Genomic DNA, 12,658 nt, shown 5'->3' on the forward strand with positions numbered 1-12,658 from the left:
GAAGGAAACAGATGTAGGACGGAGATGTTTTGATGAGACAGCTAGTTTGGAAGCAATTTTCAAATTATAATATGGTATGTTTGAGAAAAGTAGAAAAACCACCACTGGAGAATGTAAATTTGAAGGGTAGGATAAATATTATGAAGGGGTTGCTCATTAAGAGAGATTATACATTGATAATAGTGAAATGTGTGTGTGTCTGTGTGACCTGTATCAATATCACAGGCATAAGCAACCTTTGTACATTTGTGTGTGGATATTATTTAATTTTAAAAAATACAATTAAAAAAATCGCAAAGTACAAAGTAGAATGAATGTGTTTCAAATTCTGAATGTAAGCATCAGCATGATTATGTTTATTTCCTACCTTTTTAAAAATATAATTTTAGGCTTAATTAATTCTTCCAATAAAATCATTTAAAAATCACAGGCATCCTGAGTAAGAACAGAAAACGTACGAAGAATTCTGGGGCAATTATTCACTTCATGTTTATATCATACAATAATAACCAGGACAGAAGTATCTTAGTACCTCTGGTTCCACAACCTTCATGAAATTCAAAGACTTCGGATTTTACAAATGGGTGTACTTTTGTCTTAGCAAGTTTTCTGCTAAATGTGTGGATTACACTTAGTTGATTCTATAGCAGTATTTGCCCCAAAACTGGAGAAATCCATTTGTCTTAGGAACCAGGCTCTAACTTCCAATAGGAATTGACATCCTAGCAGATCTTCAAGATTATGAAAGACCATTCTAATGGCACTTTGATATCCAGGAAGAAAGCAAACTTTAAACTCTTGTAAAGAAGGGAATGCTATGTGATGTCCTGAGTAATGGCATACTTATTAATTATGGGAACTAATAATTTAAAGAGCAGCAAGTTCTATCTTGAGCTGTTTTAGTTCATGGACATAATATAATAAATAACATCTTGTTCTTGATCTCACCAGTCAGTGCTTACCTCCAGCTGCCTGATGGCCGATTCTCTTTCTTCAATGAGCCGAAGGTCATCTTCTGTGATTTCTTCATCTAGTACTTGGGTCTGAGGTTGGCTTTGGGTTAAACATACACAGAGCACATTATGCACTACACATACATAGTACATTATGCACTATTAGGCTGTTATATGTGGAAAAAACATATACTGACTGCATTAAAAGAGATAATTCAGGAGATCTGTAACCTCAAAGTAAATAATGGGTGTAAGCAATCCTCTCAATATTCCTACTTATTAAGAATTTTTTTTTGTCTTTTTTTATTTCAACTACAAATACTTCTTAAAGGATTCCTCTTAAGAAATTTTGAGATGCATTTTGGTAAATTGCAATCCTATAGATCCTTCAATGGAAGCAAACACCACCATTAAATTAACTTTTATGTCATGAGACGACTAGGTTACAGGTACAGTGTTTCCCCAAAAATGAGACAGGGTCTTATTTTCTTTTGACCTCTGAAATAAGCGCTTGGCCTTATTTTTGGGGAGATCTTATTATTTTTTAGGTGCAGGAGGCGGCGAGTGTGGTCACCTCATGGCTGCTGCTGTGTTGCAGCATTTTCGGGGAGGGCTTATTTTAGCGCATGCGCTCAAAAGCCCGATTGAGTTTATAATCCAGGGAGGTCTTATTTTCAGGGAAACACGGTCGTCCTTGAGTTATGACTATAATACAGCACCACAGTCATAACTTGTGATGAGTGTGCAGCAATGACTGAATGAAATCATGACTATTATTACATATCATGATAGTATACTATCCATGATTCTCCTAGATGTTCTGTTTGTATACTAGAGGATTCATGGAAAGAAGGCAATGCCCTCTTACAGTTCATCTGTCACTCCTATCAATCCTCCAACTTCTCTTCAAATTGCAGACAATAATGACGGGAGATAGACCATTCAAACAGGGACTTTCGAACAATGCATATTAACAATGAGAGGAAAAAGTCATTAGTATAATTCTGAAAAAAACAGAACAACATGTTAAAACCACAGTGTACTTTGTAACACAGTAGTGTTGTATTATTGTTGCTTATTAGAGATGCAAGGATTTATATCTCTAATAAGAAGCCATGGTGGGGCAGTGGTTAGAATGCAGTATTGCAGACTAAATCCTGCCTTCCACTGCCAGGAGTTCGATCCTCACCGGCTCAAGGTTGACTCAGCTTTCCATCCTTCAGAGGCCAGTAAAATGAGGACCAAGATTCTTAAAGAGTTCTGTAAAGCGCTATGAAGTGGTACTTACGTAAGTCTAAGTGCTATTGCTATTGCAATAAAATTAAACACAGTGATTTTTTTCATACTTTAATTTATTTTAAGTGGAATGATTTTATACTCTATCGCTTTTCTTACCTATCCCAAGATACAAGGGTTCCTTCTTTGTAACTTTCTTCTGGGGCACCACCCTGTCAAGCAATATAAAAATAACAAGGTGTAACTTTAGAAGGGGAGTCAAATGTACTTCAATACTCACCAGCAAGAGTTCAACACTTAACCAGATAAAAGAACATATCAGGAGGACTGAACTAGTTCTAAATTAAACTCTGATATAACAAGAAGATATCAAGGGGGTCTACGAAATGTAATTCCAGAATCTGATATTAGAAGATTTGTGTACCGCAAGCATTCAACACTGTGTGATGCCTAAATCCAAGCATAAAAGTGATTTAGACTATGGCTTAATACAGAAAATTTTAAAGATGAAAAAAAAAAATGCACCTAACATCTTTCTGATTAAAAATAGGCATGAACGTGTGTGCATTGTGATAATGAAAACTGAAAGACAGAGAATGAAGGCAAAACAGAAATGGGACATCATGGACGTTGGAGATTAGCCATTCCCATGGATTGGGAATATTTTATTTTCCTATTTTCAGAAAACAAGAGTGGGTATCTGTATATCAGACAGATCTTATAATGCACACGGAAAAACAACTGGGATAAGGTTAGATGCAACTGCTTACAATAGTAATATAAAAGAGGAACTTTTGCAGATTAAAGACTAAATTGCCTTTTCTGATTATTGTGATCCTGAACGCCCTTCAGAGATGGTTGGGACATTCCTCTAAATATTATGAGATCAGTGCAAGAGTAATCCAATTTTAGATTTTCTGTTCTGTCCACAGCAGCAGTTTTATCCCATATCCCAATCTTCCATAAAGGCTTTTTAGGGGAGAGAGGAGGGTGCAGGAGGTTGTATGGGATGAAGAGATTAAAATATTCTAACAGTTTTAAATTCACCTATAAGGATCAAGTTAATACATTTCCAAGTTCAGTAATACTGTATTTCCCCAAAAATAAGACCGGGTCTTATTTTCTTTTACCCCCAAAAAACGGCTAGGGCTTCTTTTCAGGGGAGGCAGCCTAATTATTGACTCAGTTCATGGCGGCGGCACCAACAACCCCACACAACAGGAGCCCTCTGCCTGCCCACTTCTTTTGTGGCCACTTGCTGCTGCTTACACGCGTCGCCCCTGCCCTCCATTTTGCCACCCAGAAAGCCCTCTGCAGCTGAGAAACGGGCTCTGGATTGACCCATGTGTTGCCCCCTGGTTTCCGTTTTCCATTCATATTCATCCAGAGCTCTTTTATCGGCTACAAATGCCTTCCAGGAATCCCTCTGCAGCCGATAACAGAGCTCAGGATTGATTCGAGGTGGGCAGGATTAGGGCTTAATTTGAGTGCATGCGTTCAAAAACACGATAAGAGCTTTTTTCAGGATGGGTCTTATTTTAGGGGAAACACAGTAACAGCTTAGGATTCACTGCTCAATGCAGACTTCAACCCCATTAAAAAAATAGCAGAAAGCAATGATTAGAGACATGATTTGGTGTACTTGTTAAGGCATCGAGCTAGAAACAAAGAGATTATGAGTTCTAGTCCTGCCTGAAGCACAAAGACAGTTAGGTGACTTTAGATCAGTTACTTTCTCTTAAGGCCAGGAAGACAGCACTGGAAAAACTTTTCTGAAAAACCTTGACAAGGAAACTTGTAGAGACTTGTCTGGGTAGCGTCTAAGAATCAGATATGATCGAACAAAAAAAATATGCAGAGAATCTTAGTGTAAATATTTACTTAGGCAAGTATAATATCATACTGCTGCACATTACACAGTGTTAACTCTTCTATTCAGGTGTCTGTAAATCCTACACACACACCATGCCACTGTATTCAGATCTGACTTGGGCTGGCATGATTCCTGGACATAAGAAAATCTCTCGTTATTGTCTCTTGTCTCAAACTATTTATCTAATCTATAATTTATTGCAATTATAGAAGATCTGGCATATGACAAACTGTTATTGCATTTTCTAAATGGACTTTAGTAATGGATTGCACAGAAATGATATTAATACTGTACTTCATGCACTCTAAAACATACACTGTAATGAGAAAAGAAATGGTATCATCTATTCCATTTCTTTCGATATCTTCCAGAATTAGTGAAAGTGTGGATTAATGAATTATACTTACTGATACCCTAGAACTGGCTCGAACTCTTGCTACAAATTCTCTCTCCTTCTCAGCAGCTTGTCTTTGTACCCGCTGGAAATTTGTAAGCACTGTGGTGAACTCATTTACTAGTCGATCCTTTTGAATTCTTCTCTGTCGCTGAACAAAGAAGGCAAACAAAATGCATTAAAACAATTTCATCGCAAACCAGTTCTTTAACTAATCTGCTGAAGTGTGGAGAATTTGAATTTTATACATGTTCTTCTGTTAAAATTTGATAGGCGCCCACATATAGACTGGGTTCACACATTATACGATACCATTATATTACACCATAACGTAATGTGTGGAGCCAGCAAAGAATTGTCCTATAGAATTCCATGTCTCATTCCAACGGAAATCAAATTTCTCCACAATATGAATAAACGTGACGATATCTCCCGCCTACCAGACATCTGGAAACCAGCCCTGGTAAACAAACGAGCCCCACACACCACCCAGGCCGTTACAACACAAAACAACGGACCCACAGCCAGCACCAATCAGCACCAATCTACCAATCATGATACAGCCACACATCCAATCAATCTACTTACTGAAACAATGCCAGCATTCCAAACACCCCGCCCCCCCCCCAAGATTTATATACAGATGGCAGCTCTGGCTACGCTTTAATCCAAAAACACCAGGCTGAGGATGGCGAGTGAGATCTCGCCGAAACATTGCCAAGACAATCTCAATCTTACACGGGAAAAGACCCGAATACAATATATATATACACGTATACATATATATATATATATATATATATATATATATATATATATATATATATATATATATATATATATATATATATATATATATATATATATATATATATATATATATATATATATATATATATATATATATATATATATATATATATATATATATATATATATATATATATATATATATATATATATATATATAGATTTCAATTCAGCTTCTTCTGACTCCTATCTATCTATCATCTATCTATCTATCTATCTATCTATCTATCTATCTATCTATCTATCTATCTATCTATCTAATCATCCATCTATCCAATTTCAATGAGTGACTTCGGGTAGTTAACAAGATTGAACTAAAATAACAATTACAAATATTCTAAAAATGAAAACAAAAGCAACCAAGCAGCACAAAACCCAAATCATTAATATTTTCTACCTATTTGAAATTCTTTTTAATTTCAAAAAAAGGGTGTTCACTTTTATGTACATTCCCCACATATACATTTTCTTCCATTCTTTTTCAAGACTGCATTGCAAAATGTGGAATAATGGTGATATCTAGATATAACTATATTTCAGGGAATATAGAGAAATGGAGATGAACATTAAAATGCAAGTAAAATAATTTCTTCACCATCATTATTTATGACAAGGTAGAGTTGTGTGGTGGCCTGGAGATGGAGCTCTTGCCTCACAATCAGGAGGCTGTGAGTTCAATCCTAGGTAGAGGAAGATATTTCTCTCTCTGGGCACACTGAGAATATATCTGCTTAATATAACTCTGGCAACGCACAAAGCATCCCTGGCCTGCTCTCGAGTTGCCATAGTAAAGGGGGGGTGGGAAACCGATGAAATGGCATGGCAGCTAAAGACAGATACACATTCCAGACTTCCAGGCTGCAAATTACGTGGGGTCAGAGCTGGCTTCACTTGGGTACCTGCTGACATGTTGCTCCTAATAAATAAGCTTTCTTTTGAAGCTTGGCTTGAGCCTCATGATTTAATTAGGGCATCCGTTGGAACCCTGACCTCACATAATTTACGGCCCAATTATGACCTTGTTTCCCTGCTCCCCCCAGGGTGTGTCATAAATCACATTCTCCAACAGAGAACTTTAGTGGGTTGTAGAGATCACCCCTCTGGCTGCTGTGGCTAACCTGGGATATAGCCTTGAGAGAGGTACGTCTGGAATGTGCATCTGTCTTTTGCTGCTGTGCCATTTCATCGGTTTCAATTCCCCCCTTTCCTGTGGCAACTCGAGAGCAGGCCAGGGATGCTTTGCAAGTTGACAAACTCTGCACTGGCGACAGGAAGGGCATCTGGCCATTAAAACACTCTGCTAGCTCCATTCAGTTGTCCAGACTCCACCCCACAAGGGATTATGGAGTTTTTAAATGATGATTATTTATGACAAAGTCAACCATTATTATAGTATCTTTGGATATTAATAAGTATAGTATAATTATTTAGTATAAGTATAAAGTTTAGACATTTAAATGGACATGGGGACAGCTATTAAGGGCTGCCAAACCAGTTCAAACAGACATCTATTTTGGGTAATTGTGACTTACCCAAAGGTATCCATATTCTGGTAGCTCCTATACCAAACTACTTAGAATATTTATTAATCACATGTATATCCTGCCTTTTCTTTAGAACAGGGGTGTCAAACTAATAACCTGCGGATCAGATGCGTCACATGCAGGCCATGCCCACCCCAGCTCCCCGAAGGGGGGAAAAACCCTCATGATACATCACGTGACGGCAATGTGGCACCACGAGTTTGATACCCATGCTTTAAAAGTTCAAGATGATGCACATGGAGATTGCTTCTAATTGCTGCATCTGGGGGTAACTTGGGCAGAGAACTAACTAAAGTCATCAAGAAGAGGACTCACAAGTAGATAATTCAACCTGGGTTTCTTTGGTTCCAGTCCTTCTACCTTACATACTACATCTGGTAGATAGGTAAATAGGAATGAAAGAGATATAAAAGAAGTCAGGGTCCCATTGATTTTGAAAGTACATTTGCTGGGACCATGTAAAAGGACCTTTTCAGTGGTAGCCTCTTCTTTGTGGAACATCAACATCCCACCCTGTTGCTTTTCTGAAACATCCAAAAATATGGTTTTGTCAGAGGGCCTGGGACCATGAACGGAGAAGGAGCAAACAATTATTTAATTGTATTGTTGCTGCCATGGGGGTGAAGGCTATAGGGAGTTGTGGTGGCGCAATGATTAGAATGCAGAATTGCAGAATGACTCTGTTCACTGCCAGGAGTTTGATCCTGACTGGCTCAAGGTTAACTCGGCCTTCCAATCCTTCTGGGATCAGCAAAATGAGGATCCAGAATGTTGGTGGCAATATGCTGATTCTGTAAAACCATTTAGAGAGGGCTCTAAAGCACTATGACATGGTATATAAGTCTAAGTGCTGTTGTTATTATAGGTTTTTATGTTCTGGATTTTTATATGCTGTAAACTGCTGGGAATCAACTATGTGCCAGTTGGGTGGCCATATAAATTTAACTAACCAATTAATTAATTAAACACAATTCACTGATAAGCTGAACATCTGTTTCTCACACGTGTGTGCTGGACGGACTTAAATGAAAGCGTTTGAATAACCTAACTTCTCCTTTCTTAAAAGCACAGGAGGCTATTTACAGGCCAAACAAAATGAAATCAAATGTTATGCTATGTGTCTTTTACATAAACATCCCCCAAGAGAATAGTTATCAGGAGGGATGTGCAAAACATTTCAGCCACCTGTTTTGATCTCAGAATAATACATCCACATTTCAAGGGGTTAAGTCCAATCTCACATTTATTTTTGGTAATTACTGCAATCAATTTAGGAAGGGCAGAATGAGGTGGAAGAGAATACGGAGAAGAAAGCAATGGATTCAACCCATACCAAGAGAAAAGGAAACTACTTACACAAGAGTGTCTGCTAAGTAAATTATTGCTGCTTTGAAAAGATTCTATGCTACAGGGAACTTAAGTGTGTATTCAGATAATGAACTGCAGTTAAAGCTCTTAGGGGATGTGTTTTCTTGTGGTTATTCTTGAAGTTAAGAAAGAATATCAAACCAGAGACACTCACACCAGCAATTCATTTACATGCTCAAACAAGAACTTCACTTACAATATCACAATAAAGTTTCGGGAGGAGACATGCCAAACCTGATATCAGATCTTAGTAGGATAACATTGTAAGGATCGTAAGGATACAAGCAACGAAGTTATAGTCATACAGTCATAAGTGGGAGGAGATGGATTAGTAATTACTATTAATCTTCACATCGTTCCTATCACCCATCTCCTCCCACTTATGACTGTATGACTAGAAACTTTGTTGCTTGTATCCTTACGATTTATATTGATTGTTTCCTAGTATGATTTGATTGCTTATTTGTACCCTATGACTATCATTAAGTGTTGTACCTTATGATTCATGATGAATGTATCTTGTCTTTTATGTACACTGAGAACATCTGCACCAAAGACAAATTCCTTGTATGTCCAAACACACTTGGCCAATAAAGAATTCTATTCTATTCTATTCTATTCTATTCTATTCTATTCTATTCTATTCTATACATGGCTATTATAAACAAACAAAACAAAGCTTCATTTTCATGAAAACCTTAAGGGAAACAGTCCAAACAGTTCAGAAATAGCTTCTTAATTGTGACAAATACCAACTTCTTTTAATATGTTTTGCTGGGTTTGCCTCAGGAATCAATGCTTCCAGGCATATACCACAGACTTAAAGAAGAACAACTTTATAAAAAACAAAATATTTATACAAGCACTACATTCCTATTACCTGCTCACTTATTGAAGGTAGACATCCAAATTCTTTTATGTATTTGTCTGTCTCTTTGGCAAGTTGGTTTGTATATTGCTGCTTTTGTTGCCTGGAATAGAAAGTTACAGGTGACTTGCTGGGTTATTTTACTAAAACATTACTGTATCACTATCAACTGTCTTTAAGATAAACCTTTGGGAAATAGATGTTTATTACTGAATGTGTCCAAAATAATTCCTGGCTTTAGTTCAATGCAAATGAAGAACAAAGAATTGAATAGTGCTGGAGCAGATTTCACTTCATAAAAAGAATAGTTATTGACCAAAATTGGTGACATAAACTCCACAAAAGAAATTTAGTATTTCGACGTAGAGGGGCCCACAAAATCTTTATTTTAAGTTTGTTGCAGTTTGACGGCAACATTCAATAATAAATGTCGAAGGTAGCAAATGTGTAGTTCAAACTTTCAGAATCAATTTGATGGCTCTTATTAGCTCAATAGTGGGCTTTTTTGTTTCCGTCTGGCTGTCTGCCAATGCCAACAATATACTTGATGTATTAACGTGTCAATAAACAGATAAATGTTTGCTCCCTCTCTCTCATTTGTTCTCAGATGTTTTCAAGATGCTGAACACTTTGATAAGACCCCAGCACTTATTGAGAAGTTATCTACAATGCAACCCAATGAAAGGTCATCTCATGAAGCACTTACAGCTGTTGCTGCAATTCATGTGTTTCTTGTGGGGTTCCAAGTTGATTCAGTACTCTTTGTATTTCTGCAGCTGTTTGGGGGTGGGGGAAAGAGGGAGAGATTTTGTAAGTGATACAGTTCCACCACAATGACATGCAAACCCAATTGAAAATTAAGAAATACACACCAGTTAATAGGGTTGGGGAAAATCCAATTCAATGTAACTATTGTGATACACGTGCACACTACATAAAATAGATCACGGTACAACTGAACCAGTGAAAGCTGAACTCTTTCAAATCACATTTTAAAAATATTTTCGCGCTTTAAGTAGAATTGATGCTACACAAATACCAAATGCTTAAGAACATTCTTACTTGATATCGATAACTTCATATCTTCAATCTTATGTTAAGAGAACAAGTAATGTACATCAAAACAAGTCAACCAGAAGGGCCCAAATCCATAACAAGGTACAGATGATTCCTGTCTGTATTATTTCCCGAATAATGAATACACTGCAGATGTCACAAATATTGGCAAAGAAAAGAGTCTGAATCTAGTTCTTAACCCCCTAAAATGTAAAGATATTACTTATAATTTAACAACAGGAAAGAAGGATTGTATGTGGAGATGACCTACTGTTGTGATTAGGAATCCTATCTTAAAAAATAAAAAACTTCATCCAAATGTACACAAATTATGGGATATGCTCATTAGAATTAATCCACATACATCAATTGGTACATGAAATCAAAAATGAAAAGATTTGTATTTTGTAATCACACATATAAAGAGGTAGTTAAGTTGAAAGGACACATCTATCAATTGTCAAGTAATCATTTTTTTTACTTTTCAATTTAGATTTCACTTATTCCAGTCCTGAAATTGGCGTAGTCCTCCCCAAACTGATGCTCACCAGTTGTGTTAAATTTGAACACTAGACAGGTACTCTGAAGGCAGTGAGAACCAGAATAAATGTACTCAAGAATTCAACATGGCTAACATACATCCTGGAAAATTAGTATGAATTCGTACCATCAATCCAGGCCATAGAATATGTCATCTGAAAGGGGTGGGGATGGGGAATATTGTTCAAAGTATCGTAGGTTTATGAAACTATATTAAACATATTTTGTGCTATGATTGAAATCAAATTTAGCAGGATTTTAGTAGTTCATATTTAAATGTGAATTTAAAGTATTTTCAGTTTTACAGTATTTTTTAACTTTAAATTATTTATTATTAAATTTGTTTGGTACACAGACCACTAGCACGTTTTATGAGTGATTGCCACCTGCTGGCCATTTTTGTTCAGCCTTAGAGATTAATTCCATGTCAAAAGTCGCCCAAGAAATATAAAGTTCTAGTAAATGAATTCAGAGCAATTAAAATATAAATAAAGATCAAGCTAAGTTACAAGGAAACATTCTATTTGTTAGTTTAGCAGTCTCCCTGTTGATGTGAACCAATAGGTGCCAGTATCTAACCGGCCTTATAACCTGATTAGCATTTGGATGGGAGATCTCCAGGTGATAACAGCAGTGTAGGTGAAGTTGGAACATCCAGGTGGCAATGGCAAACTACTTCCCAGATGTTGCCAACTAAACAAGGATGTCAGGAGTAGAGCTTGACTTGAAGGAGATGTTATCATTTATTCGTGCAGTAGATTGATTGAAAATGTAGCGTTAGTTACAGTAAATCTAGTTAAGGTGGACTGAAAGCCAGCTTCTTACAAAAATAAATTATAAACTATATCCTTACACCTCTGTCCACTCCTCCCTGACTTCTACTGTGTAACGTTAACATTTGAGATATTGAATGGGCCGCTAAAATGGAGAAAACTCAGTAAGCCAATTATGTTTTTGTTGTTGTTGGTTGCAAAGTCGTGTCCGACCCATTGCAACCCCATGGACAACATTCCTCCAGGCCTTCCTGTCCTCTACCATCCTCTGGAGTCCATTTAAGCTCATGCCTACTGCTTCGGTGACTCCATCCAGCCACTTCATTCTCTGTCATCCCCTTCTTCTTTTGCCCTCAATCTTTCCCAGGATTAGGCATTCTCCAATGAGATGTTTTAATTGGTTAAAAAAAAATCAAAGAACTATGCTGGATTAGAACAGGGTGGGCAGCTTGATGTACTCCAAATGTCTTGAACCCCGATATCAAGTTAGCACGGCTAATGGCTAGAGAATGAGTCTGCAACAATGAGGTTCTGGAGGGCCTTCGGGGGGGCAGGGGAAGCCGTTTTCACCGTCCCCAGGCTCCAAGAAAGCCGTGTACACATGTGCGGGGCAGGGGGGATCATGCACGCATGCAGTGGGCACAGAATGGGGGACATTAAATTATGGGGGTGGGCATGTGAGCACGCCCGATAGCGCACATGTTTTTGGCACCCGAGGCGAAAAAGGGTTGCCATCACTGCTATAAGCTATAATACTAAGCTATAAACCATAGGAATTAATGTTTACTACATCCTCAGTCAATGCATTATGATTCATCAAGATATGTGAACCAAACCAATATTTTCATCTTTATTTTCTAAAATAAGAATATTTTAGTACATCAGATTACCACCGGCAGCTGAAAGGAATATACCTATGCAAAGCAGCATTCTATAATGGTATGTGGGCAAGACCATGAATTTATGGGTTAAAAAGATGCTGCCAAGAGAATGGTCAGATAAGAGAGAACATAGCCCGGAGTTGAACAATGGGCAGAGCAAAAGGCTCAAGAAGGACCCTCCCTAGTTTCTCAGGCTGTAAAGATGGCAGGAAAGTTGCACTTTCACATTTGCATGATTCTGTTAATATAGCTTTACAAAAATAGCTCATCTGGTCATGTTTCCTGTCTGGTTTGCCTCCTTAATTTTACTGATTTCTTCTTTCCTTTGATAGCCATGAAGCATATATGTAGTTTAAGAGCAG

At 37.4% G+C, this 12,658-nt stretch overlaps 1 protein-coding gene across 2 annotated transcripts in view; it reads right to left on the bottom strand.

Moving 5' to 3' along the window:
• STX7 (syntaxin 7) overlaps positions 1–12,658 on the bottom strand; it is a 36,570-nt gene that overhangs the window by 7,197 nt on the left and 16,715 nt on the right. For both annotated transcript variants that reach the window (XM_081942281.1, XM_081942282.1), the window contains exons 3-7: positions 9,753–9,822; positions 9,059–9,149; positions 4,470–4,607; positions 2,349–2,401; positions 963–1,053 (exon numbers count right to left, since the gene is read on the bottom strand). In XM_081942281.1, coding sequence (XP_081798407.1) covers positions 963–1,053; positions 2,349–2,401; positions 4,470–4,607; positions 9,059–9,149; positions 9,753–9,822 — 443 coding nt within the window. The remainder of the gene's footprint in view (positions 1–962; positions 1,054–2,348; positions 2,402–4,469; positions 4,608–9,058; positions 9,150–9,752; positions 9,823–12,658) is intronic.

Source organism: Natrix helvetica (assembly GCF_964273705.1).
Source record: "Natrix helvetica genome assembly, chromosome: 2".
NCBI lineage: Eukaryota > Metazoa > Chordata > Lepidosauria > Squamata > Natricidae > Natrix > Natrix helvetica.